The sequence below is a fragment of the Paroedura picta genome, chromosome 7 (assembly GCF_049243985.1).
Source record: "Paroedura picta isolate Pp20150507F chromosome 7, Ppicta_v3.0, whole genome shotgun sequence".
Classification (NCBI taxonomy): domain Eukaryota; kingdom Metazoa; phylum Chordata; class Lepidosauria; order Squamata; family Gekkonidae; genus Paroedura; species Paroedura picta.
Window position 1 is genome coordinate 121707723 of NC_135375.1, and position 27647 is coordinate 121735369.

The 27647-nt window shown below is 48.7% G+C and overlaps 1 protein-coding gene across 2 annotated transcripts in view; it reads right to left on the minus strand.

Moving 5' to 3' along the window:
* The window catches only part of TRPC4 (transient receptor potential cation channel subfamily C member 4), a 163597-nt gene that overhangs the window by 93894 nt on the left and 42056 nt on the right, over positions 1–27647 (minus strand). For both annotated transcript variants that reach the window (XM_077346251.1, XM_077346252.1), the window contains exon 2: positions 3109–3513. In XM_077346251.1, coding sequence (XP_077202366.1) covers positions 3109–3486 — 378 coding nt within the window. In that variant the 5' untranslated portion in view covers positions 3487–3513. The remainder of the gene's footprint in view (positions 1–3108; positions 3514–27647) is intronic.

A 27647-nucleotide genomic window follows, 5' to 3' on the forward strand; every position in this document is an offset into this window, starting at 1 on the left:
GATATTGTGTGTGTTGCGAGAGGCCTCCAGACCAGGGGTGGGCAAACTGTGGCCCTCCAGATGTCCATGGACTACAATTCCCATGAGCCCCTGCCAGCATTCGCTGGCAGGGGCTCATGGGAATTGTAGTCCATGGACATCTGAAGGGCCACAGTTTGCCCACCCCTGCCCCAGACACTCTTCCTCTTCACACAGGCTCCCAGACTGAAGCCTGCGAGGACAGGAAAGAAACTGGCACCTCTCTCCAGTCCTCGACACCAAGACTATCTTGCTCGCCAGTTAGAGATCCTGGCATCTCCTGGACCAGTCCTGGGGTGGGAGTCTTCCAGTGACCTCTCCAGGTGCTGATGAGAGCAGAGCTTTGCCTCGTTCACTTGGCTGCTTGCGTCGCCCTGCCTCTGATCATCCATTTCAGGGCTGCCAACTCTGGGTCGGGAAACCTCTGGAGATTTAGGAGCGGAGCTTGGGGGAAGAGGAGTCTAGGGAGGAGAGGGAGCTCTGTTGGGGTGTGATGCCGCCAGCCCGTTCTCTAAAGCAGCCCTTTTCTCGGAGGGAAATGATGCCTGTTAGTTTGGAGGGGAACTGCAATTCCGGGAGTTCTCCAGATCCCACCTGGAAGCTGGCAGTCATACTATCCTCTGGGTTGCAAGTGGGTTGATCAGTGATGTGCTGGAACTTGCCCCTCACTGCCCTACAAGATGGCTTCGCTGCAGGACCTCAGGTAGGACACACCTGTCTAACAGCAGCAGCAGAGAATCACAGGGAGGCCAGGGCAGGCTGAGAGAAGCTTTCTAGGGAGAGGTGAGAAGGCCTCAACCATTGAGCAAATGCCTGGCCACATTGAAATGTACTCATCAAAGGAGCAGACCCTGGCTTTTGGGGCTTGCCTAGCTTGCCAGATGGCAGTCATGGCAGTTAGCACTGTGGCGGGTCAGATTTACCACCCCGTAATCGTGAGGGTAGAAGAGCCTCTTGTGGCGCAGGGTGGTAAGGCAGCAGATATGCCCATGAGGCTGGGAGTTCAGTCCCAGCAGCCAGCTCAAGGTTGACTCAGCCTCCCATCCTTCCGAGGTCGGTAAAAAGAGGACCCAGCTTGCTTGCTGGGGGGTAAACAGTAATGACTGGGGAAGGCACTGGCAAACCACCCCGTATTGAGTCTGCCGTGAAAACGCAGACATGACCCAGTGCTTGCACAGGGGATACCCTTGCCTTTAATCGTGAGGGTACGTCCTGCCCAGATTTCTCCTCCCTACTGTCATGCCCCCCCCCTTGCCAGTGACAACAGTTCATCCGATGAAGCCGAACTTGTTCCCCTTAGCAGCCGCTCTCCTTCTCCCTCCTGCCCCTTCCCCACATCTGGTCAAGCCAGGAGAAAGATAAGTTCAACTCTGCAGATACGCCGGGAAGAGACAGCACGGGTTTGGCAGAAGAAGCAGCTGGCTTCCACCCACTTGCACAAACGGGGTGGGAACCGAACCCCAGCATGCCTCCCCCGTCGGTCCCACATGAAGGGGTGGATCCTGGAGAGGACAAGGAGAGGACAAGAACTAAGGCCCTCAAGGAGACACACGACTGACTCGGAAGAAATGAGACTTTAAATCAGGGGTAGTCAAACTGCGGCCCTCCAGATGTCCATGGACTACAATTCCCATGAGCCCCTGCCAGCGTTCGCTGGCAGGGGCTCATGGGGATTGTAGTCCATGGACATCTGGAGGGCCACAGTTTGACTACCCCTGCTTTAAATGCTGTCCTTCGGGCTGAATTCTAAAAGTTTCCTGGTGAGCAGCCGTGGTTGTAATACCTCTAGGCTTAACTCTGCAGCCACATGGACCAGAAAGAGAAACAACTGGAATCTCTCCCAAATTCTATATCCTAAACAAAAATGCTTGTGTCTCTATGGAGAATATGCCCAGGCACGTTCTGTTTTAATGTACTCGCCACTTAATATTAGGAAGGAAGAGAAAAGGCCTAGGGAGGCATTTTATAGCTGCTTTTCCAGAGTAGAAAGCTGTTGAATATTGATTACTTTGGAGTTCCTTTTTTCCATATCTCAACAGAACACACAGTATCTGGGGAAGCAATGGAGAGGATCCCATTCAGGATAATTCTTTCCTGCTTGGGGGTGGGACAGGGACTTTCTCCCTCTCACCTTCCCTTGAACTGGTCTTCTCCATCCTTGAACTTCTTGCCCGAACCAACTGAGGCCTGGAAAATTCCTGGAATCATAACTGATCTGCAAACAGGGATTCGTTCTCCCGCAAGAAGACGTCTGCTTTTGAAAACTCACTGTCTGCAGAAGGAGGCCCCAGGAGGCCCATGCCGCTGTTCTTGGGGGTCAGTTCCCAGGATGTGAAGCATTGCAGTCAGGGAAATCCCCAGGCAGAGGCTGCTGGACAGCAGTGGGGCCGAGGCCCAGAGATCTGACCCTATATGTTTAGTTTGTTCCGATTATGCAGGCGACTAGAGTTCACAGGCCACAAGCACCTTTGTTGCTCACCAATGGTGGGGAAAAAATGTTAAGGTCAGTTTTACCATAGAGTTTCCAATGATTCCTAGAACTACCTGGTGTCACTCCTGGAATTCCACAGGAGTAAAATTGTGGCACAAACAATGCTGTTCCACCATGTCCGTGTCCCCCAAGCTCCTGCTGGCACCCCTACGTGCAGCAGTGTGGCTCCTCGTCTTGTGGATTGGTGCCCTGGCAGCACAACGTTGAGTGACACCTGGGCTCCTGTTTGTTTGATACAAAACATCCCTCAGACCCCAACACATCTGGGCAGCTGCTGAGCTGAATTTTCACAGGTATCAACTGACCTCAAAATCTTTAAAATCCTGTGAAAAGCAGCTGGTTCTAGCAGCTGGTTCGCACCGGCAATGCACAGCCCCGAAAAAGCCAAGCCCAGAATAACCCTTGGACCTCGGAAATGAGGAGGCCTTCTCTTCTCCAAGCTACCCCATACCCCACCCTCTCAGCCACTCCTCATACGGCATGGATTCCAACCCTCAACCACCCTCATCACCACATTCCAACTTGTAAAGATCCTTCCTGAACTGCAGCACCCAAGAGTGGACACCATTTGGCTCTTCCTGCCTCGTGAATCTACCTACCTGCTTCTCCCCACTGGGCCTCTTGTGATTGAGGAGTAACTCCACGGCCCCCACCACCTCCTTTCGGATGGCGTGCAGCAGGGCGTCCCCGAGGTACACGTTGAAGCTCAAGAGGAGCTCGATCAGCTCCAGGTTCTCGTTTTCGATGGCGATCAGGAGGGCCGTCCTGCCCAGCGGGTCAATGCAATTGATGTTGATTTTGAAGTAGATTTCGGCTTCCTCCAGGGCTTGCTTGACGCCGGCGTAGTCGCCTTTTTCCACAGCGTTCAGGTAGGCCTTCTCGGCAGGCGAGAGCTCCGACTCGGCTCGCACAATACGGAGAGGGATGCGGTCTCTGGAAGGGGCATTGATGCTTCGCTTGTAATAGAACTGGGCCATAGTTCACACCACCCGAAGAATGCGCCTCTGCAGTTAAAGAAACAAACGAAAAAGGGCACAGGATCATCCTCCAGGGGCACGTTCTTGGACACATGAATTCATAATTAGTGTAGCAGCTAGATTCCCACCTCTCCAAAAGTGACTCCTGCCCACACCTCACCACATCCTCCTCCTCCTCCTCTTCATCACCATCATCAGATTTATATCCCACCCCTCACTCAGCATCTCAGGGTGGCTAAAAGTATAGTTAAAATACAGCACAGGGTACAATACCATTATGAAACCATAAAATAATATAAAACCCACCCAAGGGAAGATCAGGATTAATAACCCTCCCAATCGCCAAATGGCCGCAGTCATAAATCAGCCCAGTATTTAGCAGAGGTGACAGTGAAGGAGTAGGGGGCGCATGTGGGGGGGGGCATGATTGCCTAACTGTATCCTGGCTGGCCTCAACCCGAGGCTTGGCGGAAGAGACCTGTTTCACAGGCCCTGCGGAACTGCTGGGCTTCTGAGAGGGCCTGATCTCTCTGGGGAGCACATTCCACCGAGCTGGAGCCACGGCCACAAGGACATGAGGGTGGATCCTGGAGAGGACAAGGAGCCCAGTGGAGGACAGAATCTGCCCTCCAAAGCAGCCATCCGCTCAGGGAAACTGTCCTCTGCAGCCTGGAGGGGGGCTGTAATTTGAGGGGATTCCCAGATCCGAACTGGAGGTTGCCACCCGTAGCTTAATCCAAGAAGGAGGGAAGGAGTCCCCAGGGGGACGGATGGCTTTTCCCAAGGCAACGGAAATCCCCAACAAAGAGAGAGCACGCAACCCCGAATTTGCCCCAAACCTCCCTGTCACCTCCTGAATCACTGCGTACAGAAAGGCACTCCAGAGGGAAATGCTTCAAGTCGGCTGCAGCTTACTGTGCCTGAGGACTAAAATCAGAACGTTGGTGATGCCGCATCGCGGAATTAGGAGTCACCACTGGAGGGTTTAATTGTCAAACCGAAGCAAATTAAGGTCCAGACCTAGCGGGCCGCGTTTAATGAAGTGCCAGACAGCAAGCAAACCAATTTAGCACTCCAAAGTTTAATTTGCAGATTGATGTGCCAGTCAGGGTTTGTGTGTGTGTGTGTGTGTGTGTGTGTGTGTGTGTGTGAGAGAGAGAGAGAGAGAGAGAGAGAAACGTTTGGCAAATTTTCAGAAGTGGCTGCATTTCCACACTGCAGAAAACCTATTCATTTGGGGGAAGAAGTCTACCTTTTGCGTATGAAGAAAGAACTGCTGGCCAAGTTAACCATATTAGTTAACCGTATTAGTGAATACGATCACTTTGAGCAGCTGGTCAGACTTTTCAGTGCCAAAAACATAACGACAAATTTTGACATTTCCCTTCTGATATTAAAGGCATTTTATTTCCAGCTGTACAGATGGTTAAACAAGTTTGCATAATACACAGCTCGTTTAAATAGATTATTCCAGGCAGGGCTTTAATACTTGCTTTGGTATGTTAGAAGGCCGAACCTTCACAAGACTTCCGATGCTTTCTGATTAGACAAACGCTTCCGTTCCAGTGCAAATTTCCCGCTGTTATTCTAAATCAGAGGGTCTGCTGGAAAGGAATCTAATTATTGCCACACCCAAGGTGGGCATGGTAGCCCAAACCTATACAATACAATAAAAGTGGTTTAAACTTAAAAAAAATATATTTGTTTAACATAAACAATGTCAACATTAGCAGACAAGGGAGGGAGGGAGGAACGGAGGGAGCTAGGAAGGGAGAGAGGGGAGAGAGGGAGGGAAGGTGGGAGAGAGGGAGGGAGGGAGGAATGGAGGGAAGAATGGAGGAAACTAGGAAGGGAGGGAGGGAGGAAAGTAAGAAGGAAGGACCCTTTGGACCGAATAAGGTCTACAGTTTTTACTAGATTATCTTAGCCCCCTTGTATTAGGAACATCACCACTTTACCCGCACTCATTTGACCACACAGTCTTTGGTAGCAGCCTATAGTTGCCTTCCCTTTCCTCTCCCCAAGTCTCAAAGAGGCTTACGTTTGCCTTCCCTTTCCTCATCCCACAACAAGACCCCCTGTGAGGTGGGTGAGGCTGAGAGAGCCCTGAGATTCCTGCTCGGTCAGAACAGTTTTATCAGTGCTGCAGTGAGCCCAAGGTCACCCAGCTGGCTGCACAAGGGGGAGGATTGGGGAATCAAACCTGGCTCTCCAGATTAGAAGTCCGCCCTCCTAACCACTACACTACACCAAGCTGGCTCTTTTGCTGGCACAGTGTCTGAGAACCCTGCACCCTGCCCAGCTTACAATGCATAGCTATCCTAGAACTTCCAACTATTCCACAATAGTCATCGTATCCAGGAACAGAGTATTGACCTTACATCTCTGATGCAAACCCAGAGGCCCATGATGTGGCCATGGCGGATTCCCAGAGTTTCCTTGTTGGTGCCTCCTGTGACTGTCACCCTCCCAGACAGCTTTCTTAAATGCCAGGGATTGCTAGATTGCTGAAGCACAAGTGTGTTGCAATTATCTATTGCAACAAATTATTGTTTCTAAATTTTAATTCCTCCTACCCTCTCACCCAAAATAGCCTCCAGCCATTTTTATAGAAAAGTCAAGGGGAAAAGCGCAGTTAGCACATTTGCTTATCTAAATCGGTTTGCTTATCTAAATAATGGCTGGTTCTCAAACGCCAGCTCTCAAATCCTGCGCCAACTGGCAGCACAAACCCCACCTTGTAAGAGCCGAAACACAGTTCATAAATAAAAACAGACAAATGTTACATCAAAAATGCCCAATGCCTCACGCATTTCCCCGCTGAACTGAAGGGAGTGTGGTCTAATCCCACAGCAACGATTATGAAGTCCACCAGAAATGATGACGTGCGATTAATTGCAGTATATTTGAAACTGATATGTACGGGGCCCATTCTGCACACACTGGATAATACACTTCCATGTGCTTTTGCAGCTGAATCTTCCTGTGCAGAACAGGATAATCTACTTCCGAAGTGCATTGACAGGGCCTTATCCAATCTCCAGTGGTAATAAAGCTGGCACCCCCAGGCACACGACTTAACTTTTTAAAAAATCGACACAGTGGTAGGATGTGGCACAAAGGACATTCCACCTCATCCTGCACAAACATCTCCATGAGCAAAAAGATGGGAGCAAACAGCGGAAGGGAACAGAATGTCTCAGTGATGCACGGGGGGATCCAGGGGGAAACGGTGCTTGGCTTTTCAGGCCGTGCCTCATGTAGGGATAATGCGGCGAAAATTAGCTCCGTGGTCATTAGAAGCTAATATTCCAAGAGCCGCGAGAAAAGCAACTGCAAGAAATGCCATTAAGGGCTGAGTCCAGGCGTAAGAGCAGGAAATATCAAAACAACGAACTAAAAGCCAGGCTGGTTCAAGAAAACAAGGTGGGGGCAAGAGTGAGCTGGGTTCCCAACCTCCAGGTGCTGGCTGGGGATCTCCTGGGCTTACAACTGATCAGAGATTAGGTCCCTTGGGGGAAAAACTGCTTGCTCCTCAAGGTGAACTCTGCGGCACGAGACCCCCTGAATCCCTCCCTTCCCCAAACCCCCTCCTCCTCAGGCGCCACCCCCAAAGCCTCCAGGTAGTTCTCCAGCCGAAGCTGGCAGCCCTAAGAAAGAGCTGCAGCATCAATATTAAAAATCTTTATTAAACAAAGTGCACTGATTCATTATATCAAAAACATAGTAGTAACAACATCTCTAACTGCACATGGGAGAACGGACCAAACACATTTCGACCCCAAGGGGTCTGCGGACTTCTAATCTGGCATGCCGTGTTCGATTCTGCACTCCCCCACATGCAGCCAGCTGGGTGACCTTGGGCTAGTCACAGCACTGATAGAGCTGTTCTGACCGAGCAGGAATCTCAGAGCTCTCTCAGCCTCACCCACCTCACTGGGTGTCTGTTGTGGGGAGAGGAAAGGGAAGGCGACTGTAAGCCGCTTTGAGCCTCCTTCAGGTAGAGAAAAGCGGTATCTAAGAACCAACTCTCTTCTTCTTCTTCTTCTTCTTCTTCTTCTTCTTCTTCTTCTTCTTCTTCTTCTTCTTCTTCTTCTTCTTCTTCTTCTTCTTCTTCTTCTTCTTCCTCAGTGGTCAAATTATTGTGTGGAAAGCTCTTTTGTACAAGGTCAAAATCTAAGGGCTTGCTGGGAGGCAAAGAAAAATCCCAAAAAAATAAATGTTTAAAACATGTTAGAATGAGCATATAGTTTTAAAAAATATCTGATGTAATCTATTTGTATTTGCTTGATATATTTGAGATTGCATAAACACGGTGGACCTTTGAGGGGCAGCACTGAGCGACCCGAGGCCAGGGGACATTGTGAGCTGGCCCGCCAGGCCTCCCAGGACCCATGAGCAAGCTGCAGAGCTGCCCTCCTGGGAGAAGAGGTAAGGAAGGGGGGGGGATTCTTTGTGTGCGTGTGCAGGATCGCACCATTTCTGTGGTTTCTTGACGCCTGAAGAATGTTTCAGGGATTTCTCAGTAATAAAAACATTGAGAAAGTCTGAGCAATCCTCTAAAACTGTGGCATTCGCTGGCAGGGACTCATGGGAATTGTAGTCCATGGACATCTGGAAGGCCTCTGTTTGACTACCCCTGTTCTAAAACTTGTGAAATCACCACAACCCATATCAGCTTTAAAAAACCCAAATCCACAGCAGTAGGCAGAAAGAAATGGCCCTACTGTGGAATGGGAGGGTGAGAGGTGGACTTTCCACCCCCCCCAGCCCATTGTCCCATCCGACCCCCAACGGAGGCAGTGGCGATTTGTCAGGACACAGTCAGGTTGGCTCAAAGATACCCAGGTCTCCCTCCTCTCTCCTCCCCCAGTCATGACCCTTCTCAATTAATAACTAACCTTATAAATTAATAAACACATTCTAAAATAATCATACTTTGGCTAATGTTTGGCTAGTATTTTGCGCTTGGACTGCACAGTGCCTTAAACGCAATCAAATATGCATTACAGCATTAATTATCCAAAACGATCCTTACAAGTAGGGAAAGTAATGCAAAACCTGGGAAACAAAGTCTGGATGTAGCTGCTGGTTTGTTGCATCCACCATTCAAGTCGAATTGTTGCTTCCAGAGCTCCATCAACCGTCCCAACCCTGGACAATTGCCCAAGTTAATGAAAATGGTTTGGGCACCGTTACATGGACTCCTAGAAGCCTAGAGTGGGAAGGGTCCTGCAGGCCATCTAGTCCAACCCCCTGCTCAAAGCAGGATCAGCCCCAAAGTTGATGGACAGTATCTGTCCAGCCCCTGCTTGACGATGGCCAGTGAGGGGGGAGCTCCTTTAATCTCTTCAGTGATGTACATGTGTGAAAGCAAGTCAATCAGGAAGAGAGTTTGTGCGTATGTCTGTTGGTGTGCATGCAACTGAAGCAAGTTCTGGGTTGATACGGGGGGGGGGGGGGGGGAAAGACAGACATTCCAAGGAGCTGGTTCCTTAACAAGGCTTAGGTTTTCTCCAGCTACTAAAACACAAGTCCACTCAAGGCAAGATAAAGACAGGAAATCCTTCACAGCCTGGAGCACAGAAAGAAGGGAGGAACCAGTGAAATGCACTTGTGTTGTCCAAGCAAAGCTGAATTTCATTATCTATGGCCCTTATTCCGGAAGGCAGATGAATATCGTTGTGGATAGAATGGCCTGGTTATTATCATGGCCACTCTAAATTATGAATATTTCAGAATTATGACTCAAGAGCCACATCGTAATGGTTTCTATAGTGACTGATTCATACAGATACTGTCATCTGAAGAATAATTCAATAGCTGCTTCCCTGATGAATACTGATTATTCGGGGAACCCATTTATCCTCTCTCTTGGGAGGTGTTCCTCAGCAAATGTTAACTAGCATTTATTGTTCCAAGCACAAGATCTCTGTTTTGGAGAGGAACAGGTGTGAAAGAATTTAGTACTGCAGTCCAGTTTGCGCTTGATTTTCTGAATACTTTTTGGTTATCTGACCAAGGTTGATCCCACATGGGTGGAAAAGGCCGGGCCGTCACTCGTATGTCATCAGGGCTACTCCCCTTGTCCATGCAACATCAGCGCCATCCCGGTCCTGCCCCAGATCAGACCCTCCATTGCCCCATGGAAAGAACACACAAAGAAACATACATTCCTTGTTTTGACGGGAGGGCCAACAAGGCCTGACTCAGGGCAGGCCCATGTGGACAGGGAAGAGCCCCCTTCCAAGCCCAGTTGTCTCCCCTCCTATGGTGTCCCGGAGGGGAGACAAAACGCCCCCACTCTGCTCCATGGCACTTCATGCAATTTTTTTCTTTGCAGCCCCATCTTCATGCCAAGAACCGCCACCCTCCGCCACCTCCCACACATGGCGGAACCATCCATGTGGATGCAGAAATCCAGGGCAGACCGTCCCCCATGGGTACACAGGGAGCGGTGGGGCAAACAGGCCCATGGAAAACCCCCAACAGCCGCTGCAGTTGGGGCTGCGGCATGATGGCAGTTGAGAACTGCGGTCCTAGAACTATCCCATATTTCTGGATAGCTTTAGGGATCACTAGGAACTCCACGGTAAGAACATCCTGAAATAGACAAGGCCTTAAAAAAAAAATTAAGAATTCAAAATTTCTTCTGAGATGCTCCCAACCCTCCCCCCAATCCTCCAGCTCGCCCCTTTTAATCAGCCCTTGCAAAAAAAAAATGGAAATCTGTCTAAAGAACACAGACAGCCAGGGAACTGATCAAATGCTTCCTGCTTGTCTGAATTCTCCAAATGAATTTTCAAATTTGGAGACTCCTCTCCTAAATATGAAATGCAAAAAATAGGTTCCATTCTCTTTCATCCTCCCTACCCATTATTTTATAGTGTGTGTTATGATTAATTCTGGGATCATTACTGGTCCTTCTGTAGGTAAACTGGCAACACCTGTCACTGCCTTTGAAAATCTGGGTGCTGCTGAGTTTGTCTTTAATGTCATATGCTCCAACGAAGCATGATTCTCTCTGGAAGGACCGACACAATAACGTGTATGCTTGTTTCTAACCTTGGTACATTAGGTGTTTAATTACATTGCAGATGGCTTAACTGATGTAAGAGTATATTTTAATATGTTTCAATTTTGGATTTCATAAATTAATATCCTGACAAAGACTTTAGCTCAAACATTACCAGAAGTCGCTTGGAGACTTCCCAATTATTTTTGAGACAATATTGCTTTCTCTGTTCTATGTTTTTACTTTGGGAGAGCAATCTCCAAATTAAAAAAAAAATCTAGTAAGCTAGACTTTGACTTTGTTGACAAAAAAAATAATATACTGTTACTTGACAAAAGAATGATTAAACATTCTGGATATATTTTCCACCCCAAGCCACCTGGAGGTTGGCACGCCTACCCACAGCAGTTGTGTCTGTTTCAATCCCAAACACACGAGGAGCCTTGAGATAGCGGAGGAAGATCCTGCTCGGAGGCAGCAAGGAAGGCAAGAGGCAGATAAAGTGGGCTTTACACAATATAGTGTGGGGCGTGCCCAGGGCTTTCAGGCCTCAGCCGGCAACCTCCCATCTCCTAGTATTTAAGGGGTGGGGACTGGGATTCAGAATCATCCTGGCAAGATTATGTCACTTCCTGTAAAATATGGGAGTGAAGTCATGGGACACTCTAGGATTTATAAAATCTCTGTGATACAATTTCCCGAGTAATTAAGGGACTGGGATTCAGAATCAGCCAGGCAAAATGATGACATGTCCATAAAATATAGAAGTGATGCAACAGGACAAAACCTCTATGCTACAATTCCCTGAGTATTTAGGGGGTGGGGACTGGGATTAAAAGTCATCCCGGCAAGAAGATGCCACTTCTGGTAAAATGTGGAAGTGGTGTTTCAGTGCACTCTAGGATTTACAAAACGTCTATGATGCAAACTGCAGGTCAAAGAGACCCCAGTTTGGTGTCTGACTGTGGCTTGTAAGGCAGAGTCAGGGCACACATGTTCATTTCATGCAGGAGAAGGATATTGTTTGCAATCCCGTAAAAGTTGTGTCATGAATCATGATGACCCATAATGATGTCTGCCATCCTTCTCTTCCCCTGTAAAAACTTTTGGAACTGACTAAATGCCACGGCTCGTTAGCATTGGCCATTTGGACAGTTTTGCCTTTTCCACAAATACACTCCATGGGACTCAAGTTACTAAAAGGGCATTATAATTCAGCGTACTGATTTTCGTTGCTTGTGGAATCACAGCTGCAGGAGCCAGAGGCGAAACATGTCGAGGGTGCACTTTGAGCATCTGGCGTGGAGAGAAAAAGGAATCGGCCGCTTGACTCAGCTGGGCCTCCAGCTTCCCCTTGCAATTCCCAAGGTAATGACAACACGAGAGTCTGTGACAGTGGACCAGCAACACGCTTTTCACAAAAAGAAAAACAACCTGCAAGGTTCACGGAAATGTTTATGCTTCTCCATGCGGTGGATTAGCCTTGTGCTCAAGTTGCTGTCCCGGTGGCCAACCAGTCGGCAGAATTGCCTCCCAAGAATCTGAGCCAAACAATTCAACAAACTGAGCAGGTCAGGCTAATGGAGGGTATAGCAACCCTGGCCATCCTCGCAGTAACCAAGGCCAACCTTCCTTAGCTTCTGATGAGATCGGACTCGCCTGAGCTGTCTAGGTCACGGCTTGCAACAAGGAACAACCAGCCTCCTAATTTCTCAGGGGAGATCTTGGATGCCCCTGGCAGCCAGAACCAATGGACACTGCATTCAGTGTTGTGTGGTGCACATTCAGAGTCCCTGCTTGTCTCAGTTTGCTTCCGGGGCTGTTGCAACATCCCTAATCTGCTAGTTTGCCAATCTCCAGGTGGAGTCTGCACATCTCTTGGAATTAAACAACTGATCTCCAGATGAAAGAGATCACTTCGCCCCCCCCAGAAGAAAATGGCTGCTTTAGGGGGTGGCATCATAGCCCTGCTAAGCTCCCTCCCCAAACCCCACCCTCCTCAGGCCCTGCCCCCAGATCTCCAAGAATTCCCCAGTCTGGAGTTGGCAACCCGACATTCTACCCCCTGGCAGCACATCAGCACCATGTCATTGACTCAACAGCCTGGATTTTCAAGAGTGTCATGTTGACCACTCAACAACTCGACTCTATCCCTTCCCTCCGCAGGCACCCAGAATCCTACTTCACTCTCATTCTTTTAAGAGCTTCCTGACCCAAGGAGGGGCACTGTATGTGGGATGGGTTGCACCAGAGAGTGGAAGACAGGACAAATCCATTCTACATATGGACTTTCGACTCATGGTTCTGTGGATCCAATCAAGGTCCCGGCTGGGGCTCGGTGGTAGACATCCCCTGGTCATGCAGAAGGACCCAAGTTCAATCCCCAGCATCTCCAGTTAAAAGGACCAAGCATGTGAAATACCTCAGCCTGAGAATCTGGAGAGCTACTGCCAGTCTGTGTGGACAGCTCAGTGTAAGAAGAAAGAAAAAGAGTTGTTTTTTATACCCCATTTTTCAATACCCGAAGGAGTCTCAAAGTGACTTACAATCACTTCCCTTTCCTTTCCCCACAACATACATCCTTTGAGGTAGGTGTTGCTGCAAGAGCTCTGACAGAACTGCTCTGTGAGAGCAGCTCTAATACGATTGTGAGTAGCTGAAGTTTACCCAGCTGGCTGCCTATGGAAGAGGAGTGCGGAAGGCAGCGTCATGTACGTGGTTCTCAATAGAACAAAGTTTGAGCCCACTGGCACCTTTAAGAACAACAAAGTTTTATTCAAGGCGTACGTTCCAGGTACACAGCACACCTTGAGTAAGACTCAGTTGATTTTAAAGGTGCCATTGGACTCACATATTGTTCTGCTACTTTAGACCAACATGGCAACACCGTGTGGTTCTTAATAGTTGTTTATCTGTTCTCCCGCAGAATCTGGCATGATTCATCTTGTAAAATGGTTTCCATTAGCTGCACAAAATATATTTCTTATCCTCCCCGTGCCTCTGGTATGAGACACATGGATCCTGTACAGCCTCCCCCCTCCCTCCCTGGAGCTTCCACTGTCTCCCTGATGGACACTCTTATTTTAATGAGGCAGATTAAATCTGTTCTAGAGAGGTGGATGCAGAAGAACTCCTGCCATGGAGCAACAGAAAAGTCTTATACCCACTTTATCTACCTAAGGAGGTGGTGAGCTCCCCCTCACTGACAGTCTTCAAGCAAAGGTTGGATACACACTTTTCTTGGATGCTTTAGGATGCTTTGAGCTGATCCTGCATTGAGCAGGGGGTTGGACTAGATGGCCTATGTGGCCCCTTCCAACTCTATGATTCTATGATTCTATCCAGCTTCCCTAACAGGGACAGAGCCGCTAATGAAATCAATGCATTTGCTAAGAGCAGAAAACGTTGCACAGATAAGACAGAGATCAGAGAATAAGGCAATGTTCGTTGGGACAAAAAAAAAATCCCAACTTCCAGTCTGGGCTAATGGGGTCTGAACTGGCTAAGACCAAAAGGTGAAAAGATTTTGGGGTGGTAGTGGAGAGCTCAACGAACCTGTCAAGCCAGTGTGCTGCAGCAGTGAAAAGGGGGGAATTTTACTGGCTGAGACTTCACCTTCAACCTGTAGGCCTTATTCCTTTCTTCCTATCAGTTAGCCCACAACCTACCTGGTGTACTGAGATAATTAACAAACTTCTCAAAATAGGATTAGCTCCTCAGCAATTACTGGGATTAAGATATAGGCAGGCAAAACAACTGGTTTATCAATGACGTATGGATATTGAGCTGCCCCTCCTTCCAAGCCCATACAGGTTATTAAAATCTTTGGGGGGGATTTCTCTACCACTCCATACTTAAGGCATATCAGCCTTGCTAAATTCCAATGGGCTTTTTTGAGAGCTCACTTCAATGCATTTCCGTCAGCACTGCTTAGTGGAAGATTTCAGCATTTGCCTATGAAGGATCAACTTTGACCTTGCAGCTACAATTGAATCGATTACTCATGTCCTACGTGGATCTCTAGATATGCTGATGATCTATTAGTTTCCATCTTACTTGCTGATAAAGATAATTCTATATCTTATATAGTGGTGAAGTTCTGTTAAATACAGAATCCTTGGTTGATGTTAAGGGACTTGGCTGTTAATTCGTTTTAATGTTACTATGGTTTTACCTATGTTCTGATGCTGGTCAATGATCGTAAATAAACACATGCTGATGATGAAAGGGGCTGAAGATAAAACAGGTGATAATATAATGTCCCTGTCTGGATCAGTGGTATGGCCTCATTTGGAACACTGTGTACAGTTCTGGTCATTGTATATCCAAAAGGACATTACATAGCTCGGGAAAGTACAGAATAGGACAACCAAAAAGACTGGGAGCATGGGGAAGAGAATATTCAGTTTAGGAATGGGATGACTGAGGGGGAATATGATAAAGGTTTAGAAAATTAGGCATAGGGTGGAGAGAGGTGACTTAGTTTAATCTTTCTCCCTCTCCCAAAATACTAGAATTCATGGGCATTAGGTTCAAGATGGGCAAAATGAAATACTTTATTTACATAGAAAGCAATTAAAATGTGAAATGTTGTGCCAACTGAGTGCCAGCCACAGGAATAAAAAGTTTTTTATTCACAGTTTTTTATCCAAGTTTTTTATCCACAGGAATAAAGGGGGATTTGAATGATTCATGGAGGATAAGTCTACGAATGGCTATTAGCCATGCTGACTGAGGGGAACCTCCACATTTAGGGGTACTATTCCTCTGAATCCCAGAGTGAGGAGGCAACATCAGGGGAAGTGCATCAGCCTCTGTGCCCTGTTGCTGGAACTCCAGTGGAAGTGGCTGGCCCTTGTGTGAGACAGGCTGGTGGACCGGATGGACCCCTGGTCTGATCCAGCAGGGCTCTCTGAATGTTCTTATCAGGTGATGGACTCGGCCTCTACGCCCTGTCGTTGGCCATTCGGAGGAACTGACTGGCCACTATGTGAGACAGAACAGTAGACTGGATGAACCACTGGTTTGATCTAGCGGAGTTCTTCTGACATTCTTATGTCCTGCTTCAATGAATATTAGCCCAGGCAAAGCACCAATCAGGGGTGAACTGGGAGGAGAAACTGGCCTTGGAAAGGGCTCCACACACTGGGCCCTATGATGACAAGTTAGAAAAGCAGAGGAAAAGTCAGCCACTCCCTTACTTCATGTGGCTCAGCGAGGCACCTCCTGTGGCTCCACAGGGCCTTTTCATCTGCACCCTGTGCAATTCATGGATCACAGCAGCCCAGCTACAGCCAGGAACTACTTTTACCAGGCCAGATGCAGAGTTTCAAGCAGGCTTGGAGCAGCATTGGGTCATGCAGGTCTGAGACAGGGCAATTCCGCACAACGGGCAATTTTGCTAAGTCTGAGTGCTAGAGTGTATTGTGCTCGGAAACTTTACGGACAATTGCTTGTGAAGGGATTTCAGCCAAAGAAGCATCGCTTATTCGTTGCTTTGGCCGGTTTATGGGGGAAATGATGGCAATCGTGACGCCGGAAGCGCAGGGGGGAGAGATTAGGGAGGGACATGCTTGCTACAGCTATACTGAGAACGCACATGTCTTTTTCGGATGTGTTGCAGGTTGTTCTCAAGAGTCAAGCGTTTTTTTTAAGGAGGAACACACTTTTGTGGATTCCCTGAAAATCGCAACAACAAAGCGATTTTTGCGGGGGTGTTGCAGGAGTGTTGCAGATTGTAAATAACGCAAAATAAATAGTGTTACACAATGGTAAAACTTTGGCAACATTAGCGCTGTGCAGAATGGACTACAGAGTTCCCTGAGACAGGTGCCACTTTCTCCAGGCTGCATGCTGCTTATCTGTCTTCCTAGAACATGTGTGGATCTTCTGCCCTGAGCTAGACTGTGGACCTTCTGCCCCGGGCATAGGTCCACCAGAAAACCCCCTGCTGGCCGTAATGGACAGTCCAAATCAGGCCCTAGTTAAGGCAACACAATTTAAGTTAGAATCATAGAATTGGAAGGAACCATAAGGGCCATGTAGTCCAACCCCCTGCTCAATGCCTCAGGCACCCAGGATAAGTAGTTGTCCAGCTGCTGCTTGAAGACCACCAGTGAGGGGAGCTCACCACCTCCTCAGGCAGCCCATTCCACTGCTGAACTACTCTGACTGTGGAAATTTCCCCCCTGCTATCTAGCCAGTAACATTCTACACGTAGCTTAAACCCATTACTGTGAGTCCTACCTTCTGCTGCCAACAGGAAGTGCTCCCTGTCCTCCTCCAAGTGACAACCTTTCAAATCCTGAAAAAGAACCATCCTGACCCCCTCTCAACCTCTGTTTCTCCAGGCTGAACATTTGCAGGTCCTTCAGCCTTTGCTCATAAGGCTTGGTCCCCAGGAGGCCCCAAATCATCCTCATCACTCTCCTCTGCCCCTTCTCCATTTTGTCCACATCCTTTTTGAAGTGAGGTCTCCAGAACTTCCCACAGGACTTCAGGTGGGGTCTGACCAATGTGATATACAGCCTAGGGGCTATGGCATCTTGTGATTTGGATGTTAGCCACACTTGTTCTCTTTATATCACTGGGACTAACCCCAACTAATCACTTTCTGGAACAGCAGCAGCTTCAAGTAAGAGATGTTGTCTCCCATCTCCCATGAATTGCATTTTCAGTAAAAAGTAAGTGTCCAGGAGCTCTTTAAGAACTGATAAAAATTCTGGCAGGGGAGGAACTTTTGTGACTCACTGCTCACTTCTTCAGATATGTCCTGTCTGGAGAAGTGAGCAATGACTCACAAGAACTCCTCCCCTGCCACAAACCCTGATAGTCTTTGAGGTGCTCCTGGACTCGCTTTTTCTGCTGCTAGCTCGCCCACCCGTCTAGATCTATTTCCAGAAAAGCCTCCTAAAAATAGTTCTTTACTACCCAGTAACAACGCTGATGATTTGTGTCACACCACGTATTGCATTTGATTTTGCTCCCTTCAAGGCCTGCCTTTACCCCAGTGGGGACCGAAAGCACCTTTCCCCCTTCTCGTTTGTCCTCACAACCACCCTGGGAGGTAAGTTTAGCTGAGAGTGTGTGATCGGCCAAAAGCCACCCAGCAGGGGGGATTTGAACCCAGGTCTGGGTCTCCCAGATTCAATACACCCGCAAAAGAGCCCAGTGATACAAGAGCATTGCACGGTCCTCAGCCACAGGATCCGCATGCGCATAAAGGGTTCCCCAACTTATGGCAAACATGCGGAAGGGCTTGATTATTTATAGTTTATTTATTAGGATTTATATCCCGACTCTCACGACTTTTGTCGCCTTGAGGCGGCTAACAAATAAATGTCTTGAAGAGCTGGAACTTTTTACTACAGCTAACAATTAAAACCTTAACGATTACCCCATAAAGCCCCCCAAAAGGCATCCAATTGAAAGGGCAGCAGCCCCGCAGAGTCCTGAACAGGCACGGTTCATCAGATTTCTCGTTGACTGTGGTCATCATTTTCATCCAAGATGGTGAAGAATTTTTCGCCAGCCAGGATTTGCTGCACATCCTCAACGGTAGGGGTGAAAAAGTGGAGCCACTGGGTGCCGTTATTTAGCTCAGGGTCCAGGCAAGGGCAATGTGACCATTCTTCTGAGCAATGCCAAGGCTTTACTCCAGGAAGTTGGCTTCATAAACCCAGAAATAACGTTGGTCTTTTCCAGATGGTCAAAGGTACTCTTGAGGACAGGCAGTGTACCACAGGGAATTTTGCAATACCCGTGTATGCACTGACTGCATCTCACAAACTACATGGATATGGTCAGTTCTGGGGAACTGTCCAAGCCCTTGAAAGCCATCTGCGTAGGTTTGCAAAAGGTCATCTTTAGAAGCCAAGGCAGGCCGCGACATACTATGAACTTTCCTACGAAGGTCAAGGGCCATGCAGGCTGGCTTTCCAGGCAGAGGGAGCTCGTCATCTTCCGTGACACAGAAGGTCAACATGGCTGTTTGAGAGCCAACCGTGCAGGGAGTTGTGAGTATTGCTTTCAGCCTCCAAGGTTCTAACTAGAATGACATTTGCTGAAGCTTCCTGCACGGTCACCGGCAAGGTAGAGACCATGCCCTGAGGTAAGATACTGGTTGACCCACCCACTCCCCAAGTGGAGAGGCTCCTGCCAGGCATGGCAAACCCGAAGAACTGGTGTGGAGCCCAAAGGAGATGCTCGGCTTGGGAACAGAGTTCATGCAGAAGGGGAGGAAGAGGGCCGCCAGGGGAGGGAGTCATCTCTGCATCATTCCTTTGAACTGGCAGTGCCTGGAGAAGAAGAGGAAGGCGGGCAGGCAGGGTCAGCCTCCCTCCCTGCCTGCCATTTCCTGCGTTCCCTCTCAAGGACAGTTAGGAAGGCAGGTGGAAGGCAGGAGATTTTCCGGTGGCTATCCTGGGAACACCTTGAGGGGGAGGGCAGTGGACAGGTGAATGTGATCAATGATGACACAAAATGGCCGTGTGACAGGAAAACACATTCAAATTCAGCAAGAAGAGGATCCCCTCCAGGCCCCCTTCTGAAGCTATGGTTTCCTTCAGGAAGCTAAGCAGGGCTGGCTCCGGGATGGGAGGCCACAGAGGAAGTCCAGGGTCGCTACTACCCAGAGGAAGGCAAAGGCAAGCCACCTCAGAACGTGTCTCACTAAGAAACCAAAGCTGCAGCAGGAAGAATCAGACTGCTAGTGCCCCCAGATTCATAGAATCACAGAATCATAGAGTTGGAAGGGGCCATACAGGCCATCTAGTCCAACCCCCTGCTCAGTGCAGGATCAGCCCTAAGCACCCTCCCTCACCCCCCCTACTGCCCCCCAACTCCATATCCCCCCTCTGATCCTTCCACTGCGTCCAGGGGGGTTTACCCCCCTCTTTGGAAACCCCTCTTCTAACAGCTTCTCATTTAACTTGTTATCAGTAATGCTAAAGACAAATTTGTCCTTAATCCTCACATCCTCTGCTGCTCCAAATGTGCAATCGTGAGCTTTGAACTTCAGTTGTGCGACAAAACTGTTGATGCCTTCATTGAACCTTTGCTCCCAAAATTGGTAATGTTCACAAACAGGGTTAATTTCCTGGGCTAACAATCATTTTTAAAGGCTATTAGGACTTCTTCCAAGGTTTTCCTGGATGAGCCGGCAAAGACATTCTGCATGTTATTATGTATTTCCGAGGCTTTATTACCAAGGCAGCGCTCTAGGAATACCATCTTATATCCTTCTGGTTCGTTTATTTATTTCACTGGATACCATGATGAAGCTTTCCCCCCCCCCCCCATCTCCTCCAGTTCTCCCAGTCAAGACCGACTCAGATGGAGGCTTGAAAGACTGGCTCGTACAGGTTTGAACAGAAAACACAGGCCCCGGGAGAGGCTGGACTGAAAGAGCAGATTCACTTCTGACACCATGTGGCGCTTGTCTGCTCTGTCCACTGTACTCCCTGTGGAGGTGGGTAAATGGTCTGCCCTGAGGCCAGAGAGACATAGCAGGCAGGATGGCTTCAAAACCTTCTTTAATGCACAGAGCAAGGAAGGGGGGGACAACATAGACTTCACCAGGGCTGGGGTCCTACCACCCACCTGTCCTATGTGGCCAAAACAGAAGAGAGGCAACTCAAAACCTAACAGCACTTTACAGTCTAATGGGATGCTGCTAAAGAACTAGCTGTTCATGTAAAACGAGGGTGTGACCTTCAGCTTTCCTCTCCTTCCTGGATCCTCTCCACATTGTCCTTCCTTCGTGGGGTCCTTATATCTCCCTCCCCGTCCAACTTTTCTTCCCCAGATTCATCTTGCTGGCCTTTTTCAGGACAGTCTGTCTCTCTAGGGGCGGGGAATCCCAACCAGGGTGCCGGATAACTCTGGGCTTCCACGAGAGCTCCTTGGAGGTTCCACGGGCTCTCCTAGAAGTTCGGATGGCTGCAGACATCGCTAGGCATCACTGGAGTCCGCTCCCCCTGCTGCCCGGCAGGCCTAGGCCTATTATGCACGCATCAGTTTTCAACAGTCAGTTTGCCAACCCTTTCAAGTTGTCCTTTAAAAATGTTTTTAAAACATTCCCAATTACCCTTGACCTGTAATACTCCATCGTCCCCCCCCCACTCCAGAGATTATGCACCTCAAATAGTTCCTACGGCAACTCGGGGGGGGGGGTGAGAGTTTGTGGAGGGAATTCCATTGCTAGGCAACATCATTCTCATTCCAACTAGCTTTATCCACAATTAGCATTTCAATTGCAGATAGTATCTTTAAGTCAGAGAGCCTTGGTCTGCGTAAATCAAGCTACGAAGGACTGATTTCTGGGAGAAATCGCTCTAAACTGGCTACCAGGGAGCCACCCAGAATTAAAGCAAAACCCCTTCCTTCCTAAGAAAAAACCATGCGGGACACACAGGCCATCCTCGGGCTATTACGGCCAATGGGAGACTGAATCCAATTGTACCTTCCCCTGATCGCTGACAATGAGGAAGAAGAAATCAGCAGCAGGTGCCTCGAGCCCCCCCTCCCCGCGTACCTGATCAAATGTAGAGGTTTGTTGTCTCAGGAGAGTTTGTGGAAGGCTGTGGGGGAAATGCATGCCACGGGGTAATTTCTACTAATCAGATCAGAATTGTGACCACCGCCGCTATATGTTATGTGATATGTTATATGTAACTTTTAATTGGGGTTTTTATGGGGATTTTATTGTGTTTTAACTATTTATGTTGTAAACCGCCCTGAGACCTATTGGGAGAAGGGCAGTCTAAAAATTAAATAATAATAAATAATAATAATAATTTAGATAGCAATAAAGTTGGCTGGGTTGCCAGGACAAAGGCAGAGTAACAGCAGCAGGCATTCAAGCTCCCATTGGCCGACGACGGACTGCGGGCAGAAAAGGGGAGGAGACCAAAAACACACTGACATTTATACATCAAGAAAAGACTGCTCTCAGTGCCCTAACACAGTGGCCCCCAACCTTTTTATCACCGGGGACCACTCAACACCTTTGACTGAGGCCCAGTGGGGGGGGGGTAATTTACCCCTCTACTCCCATCCACTGCCCTAACGCTCTCTGATCACTATGGTAATGTTTAAACATCCCTTCAAAATAAGAGACAGACACGCCACAACAATGAAGTGTGTTGTAAAGGGCCGGGGGGGGAAGAGGTGTCCTTCGGGGCCCACCTCCAATTAGTCGAAGGACCACATGTGGTCCGCAGCCCACAGGTTGGGGATCGCTACCCTAACACAAGAAAAGTCGCTGTTAAACTAGTTTCCGAAGCCTCGCTGATAAAACGCTGCCAAAACTGTGGGCAGACTTTGCAATGCAAAAACAAAGATAATGCAAAGGGTTTCGCGCTGCAAAAACGATGCCACGTTAAGAATTTAAAAATAAGATGTTGGCAGTCTTTTTGCGAGTTTTCCGTGTTGCATAATAGACCCTAGTCACTTTCTCCGCAGGGAAATGATAAATGATAAATTGCTTGATTGGATCACTTGCTCACACACACACACACACACACACACACACGCCCCTTCACAACTACCATAATAACCAGAAAGCCCTTAGCCCGGACACAGCCATTTAATTGGGAGAAGATAAATAGTCCCAAGTGTATCTCTTACTCCTTCTCCTCTCTTCTTCTTGGAGACTGCAACATAAATCTCCGCTCTCAGTTGCAAAAAGTCTGTTACCAACCGGAAGAAGTGTTCTTTGCCACTACACAATCCACACAATTTAGGGCAGTGTTCCTCCATGCTCCTTCTCAGGGTGCTCTGACCTCTTGGTTTGGTGCCCATCCACTTTGGGGCTATTTTTAAAAAACGTCAAAATTTCTCTCTGGGGGTTGGAAGGTTAGGAATGTTCCTAGTTCTTAGCCACAATCACAGCTTCAATAGGCGGGTATTTAAAATGAGATCTCTCGTAGTGATCACTGGCTGGGAGCAGTCGGTCAGGAAATTTGTATTTTTATTTATTTATTAAATGTATAGACCACCCCTCTCTGTGAACATGGTGGTATACAACATTAGCAGTCTAGTTAAAATACAGTAAAACAGTAAAAAGAACAGATACCCCATAATCCTCTGCAGCCCCCCTTCCCAGCCGTATGTTAGACGGTAAGATACTGTGGAAGGGGAGGAGAGGGAAGGAGGCAGGCCCACCGGGTTCTATTTACTTGTTCTGGCTTCAGCTGTAAGCCTGGAGAAATAGTGCCCAGGCCTCTGCTGGCATTTCCCCACCCAGAGCTGGCAGCGCTACTGGAAAGACCAGCTGAAGACTTGACACCATTTCCCTTGCAATAAGTCATCGTGGAAAAGCAGAACCAACCTCCAGAACCTCTGCTCACGATCGATCGAGCAGCATTCCTGCGAGTGTTGTGACCACACAGCCTTACAGCTGCACCAAGCGCTTCAGGGCGACAGCAGCAGCCAAAACACAGAAAAAGAAAACGGGACGCCACTTTCATGTTCTTGCCCATCGCCCATTTCTGCACAGGGGCTAGCTCGGCTAGATTAGGGGCTTGGCCGTGTTGACAAGTCAGAGCCCGTGACCCAAAAGGGTTTCAAGGGAAGAGGCATTCAGAGGTGGTTTGCCCTCGCCTGCCTCTGGGTCATGACCCCGGTGCTCCTTGGAGGTCTCCCATCCAATACTAGCCAGAGACAGCTCAGCTTCTGAGACGAGGCCAGCCTGCGTCATCCAAGTCAGTGCCTCCTAGACAAGAGCAGGGCCGTAACGCTCAGGGCATTTCTCCTCTCTTCTGCTCTAATCTAATCCAGTTAAGTACAGTCTGTATTGTATCCCCATAGCTTGACTTTCATCTCTGCGACACCCCTCTCACCTTCTACAGTGGGATATAAGGGCCCAAAGAGCCATCTTGCTGTAGCGGTTCAGAGTAGCAGCTTCTGATCTAGAGAGCCAGGTTTGATTCCCTACTCCTCCATGCAGCAACCTGCTGGGTGACCTTGGGCTAGTCACAGTCCTGTCAAAGCCTTTCTCACAGCGCGTTTCTCTCAGAGCTCTCTCAGCCTCACCTTACCTCTCAGGGTATCTGTTGTGGGGAGAGGGAGGGGAGGAGATTGTAAGTTGCTTCAGGCAGCAAAAAGAGGGGTATAGAATCACAGAATCCTAGAGTTGGAAGGGGCCATACAGGCCATCTAGTCCAACCCCCTGCTCAACGCAGGATCAGCCCAAAGCATCCTAAAGCATCCAAGAAAAGTGTGTATCCAACCTTTGCTTGAAGACTGCCAGTGAGGGGGAGCTCACCACCTCCTTAGGCAGCCTATAAAAACCAACTTCTTCCAGAGTTGCCAGCTTCAGATTGAGAAATACCTGGAGATTCTTTTTTTTTTTTTTTTGGGGGGGGGGTTGCTTGAGGAGGGTGGGGTTTAGGGAGGGAAGGGACTTCCATGGGGTATAATACCATAGATTCCACCTTCCAAAGTGGCCATTTCCTCCCAGTGAGCAGATCTCTGTTGCCTGGAGATCCAGCTTGGTGCAGTGGTTAAGACCAGCAACTTCTAATCTGGAGAACCAAGTCTGATTTCCCACTCTTCCACGTGCCGCCAGCTGTGTGACCTTAAGCTAGTCACAGTTCTGTGACTTTGCACGTGTATTCCAGTTTATTTTTAATGTGACATTGGGGAGAATGGGAGAAGAGAAACATGGAGCACTAATGAGCTGCTCTGTTACGCATCCGGCCAAAAGGAAACGACATCGTCGGGTTGGGAATGAAATGAAAGGCAAGGAAATATTCTGACCCGCCTGGAGTCACAGCTCTGGGCTGACCTGCAGTGTCAAAACCCCAGCTCAACAAAGGCACTCACCCCAAAAACCTAGCACGGTGTCGTGGTTAAGAGTCGCAGCTTCTAATCTGGCAAGCTGGCTCTGATTCCCCACTCTTCCACATGCAGCCAGCTGGGTGACCTTGGGCTCATTACAGTCCTGATAGTTCTATTCTCACAGAGCAGTTCTCACTGTGCTGTTCTCACAGACCTGTCAGAGCTCTCTCAGCCTCAGCTCCCTCTGTTGCGGGGAGAGGAAGGAAGGCTGACTGGAAGCCACTTTGAGACTCCTTCAGGCAGTAAAAAGTGGGGCATAAAAACCAATTCTTCTTCTATTCCTAGCTGTATTTGACCAAGAGAGCTTTAACTCTCAAAAGCTTATATACTCCAAAAATGTTGTTGGTGTTCAAGGAACTATCAGACTCTACTACAAACCAACATGGCTACCCTCTGAAACTCTCTTCCAGCAGATCCCTGGCTTGCCAGAGGAATCCCTATCGCCCATATTTCTGAGCGGCACAGCTTAGGCAGGGAGGTCAGATTAGGTCCCCTCCCATTTTGGTGCATCTCAGAGATTATGTCCCTGACATTTTAACTCATCTAATATGAGAAGAAGTAGGGCCCAAAAGGGCAAGCCGGGAGGTCTGGCCTGAATAATGCATGCAAGATTAACCCAGAAAAACTGTTTGATCATGGATTCCGCCTGTCTTAAATGAAAAAGCAGGCACCGAAGGGTCTTCCTGAAGGAGGTTGTTTCCCTCCACTATTTAGGTAAGAAAAGTTGTCCTTTAATGTCAGTTGAAGGAACGACGCATTTCAAATGGAAACAGCGCAGTTTGTGAAACCCTGACTTTCCTGGTGGACATTTCATGGATCCAATTGCCACTAGTTCCCACGACTGCCGGTGTGAGCCCACAGGTTATAGGGCTACACATAACCGGCATCCTGCCATCCCGTATAAAAATGGCCACGCTCCAACACACCGCCCTCCATGCATGGCTTTTTTCAGAGTGACACTCCAGCCGCTTGAGTTGTACAGCGTGTTTGTAGCAGCTCGTAAAGGTTAACCGTAAATTAAAACATCTGAAAAGAATTTTGTTTTGCAGGGTTATTGGAAGCCGTATCTGCGATGCAAGCCAGAATCCTCTTGGAGGCCTTACAGACGCTGTATGCTGTCAGGGACACTCACACACCCTTCCCAAGTCGTGGCAGGCGGGGATGGGAAACAAACAATGCCAAGATATTCTGCTCACCAGTCAGGAGCCGATAGCCATGGTTCTGTCATGCAGTTTAGCTGCTTGTGAACAACTGGAGCCTGTTGGGAGGGTTAGTTTCCGTGCATTTAAACAGAGCCAGACATGATAATGCACATATCGGTTTTTGCACAGCCCAATGAGAACCCTGCCGCCCCCTGCATAGACCTGTGGTCACTATGAGCCATTTGGCAGTTGACTGTTTGAACAAAGAATGAGCAAACTGATCAGTTTTTCCAAGATTCGGCTCATGGAGGACGGCAGCTGTCAGGATGTTCAACTGCCGAAAACTGCATTCACTGCACAATGGGCAGCATCCTGACTCTCATTCTATCCAACAAAGTCTTCTCTGACCCTGCAAAAGCGAGATCCAGGTTAGGGAAGGAGCACTGGCAACTAAGAAAGGCCCTGCTGAATGAGAGGAAGGGACAACACCTGAGGCCACCGCCCTCCTCTCCCAGCTTCCGCTAAACCCGCCACAGTCTCTCGCCATCCCTGAGGAAGGGCCAGACCAGTTCACAGCCCTTCCCTCCTCATTCTTGTTAGGCCACCACACTTTTTGAGTCTGCGGATATCTTTGGAATTCCAGCACAGCATGATGCGCTCGGCCCCAAAATGGCTGCTTGCCACAGGAGGCGGAGCCAGCTACAAAACATCTGCCACGGCTTACTGTGACTCCACACCACCACCGGGAAGTGCGGCAAGCAAAGGGAAAGAGCTCTGGACATTCATGAGGACCAGCCCCCGCGTTTGCCGCCTTAAGGTGCTTTGGGATTCATCAGCAAGCACTGTTCATTCACATCACCCAACGAGAAACTTACACACACATTTTCCACCTCTGAATCTGAAAGTCCACATACTTCTCCTGACAATTTCAGGGTCTAATTACTGTGATGTGCTCCCTCCGCACAAGGGGCTCCAGTCAAGAGGGTCTCGAAAACTAAAGCAGCATGAGAAAAAGTGTGCCCCCAAGGGCATGCCAAACCTTACCTGAAATGTAAGTCATGTTGTGCTTGAATCAAGTTAGATTCTATGTTAGAATCACAGAATCAGAGACCTGGAAGGGACCTCCAGGGTCATCTAGTTGAACCTCTGGCAGAATGCAGGGAATTGACCACTCCTGCCCAACCACAGGGGCCCCAGTTCCATGTCCAGAGGAGGGCCCTCTCATAGCCAGAATCCCTGGACACCCTCAATACTTTCCCAAGAGGTCTGGGCAGCCTATTCAGTTCCACATGCTTTCTGTGTCGATCTGAAAGGCCATGGAGCTGATCTGTAGGAGGGCTGGCATCTAAATTTCAAAACTTCCAGCGAGCAACCTCTGTAGTTCCAGCTGGTTATTATGAGGGAAGCTCCATTATGGTCCGAGTATTTATAGTAGGAGAAGAACGAAGCGCTTATGTCCCTATTGTTTCCTCTGTAAGGACTTGGAGTTCAGATATCCCAAAGGCCTGCTACACAGAAAGGCCTTCCCATAAAGCAAAATTATGATGCTTTTCGCAAACAGTAACCACCGCTGCCAGAGGGCGCCGTATTTTTTAACAGGTCGATGTGATGAACGGTTATTACGGGAGACGCCTTTCTGGCTCTTGATTTGCTGCTATGATTTTATCCTATTCAATTCCATTACGACACGAGCGGAACAAATCTTTGTCGTTCGGAGTCTGATTGCTCATAATGGAGCGGCAAAGGCAGAGGGAGGAAAGAGAAGGAGCAGCGGTGGACGTCCGGGCCTTCAGTTCGCATGTTCCAGCACTGAGCCCGGTTTTATTCCACCCTCGAAGGAGTTGAAGGCGGTTCACCTCCATTCTCAACTCACAACCCCCCCCCCAGGAGACTCAGGGAACAGCTGACCCAAAGGACCACCAGTGAGTCTGGCAGGGATATGACACCAAAGTGCCAACCTTCAGGGCGTCCCTGGAGATGCCCCTCTGTTACCCTTGATCCCCAGATCCCAGATGACAAAGGTCAGTTCCGTTGGTGAAAATGGCTGCTTGGGAGGGTGGACTCTGGGGCATTACACCCTGCTAAGGTGCCTCCCCCCCCCCCCGCAAACCCCGCTCTCCGTGGGTTCCACCCTCAAAACCTCCAGGAATTTTCCAGAGCTG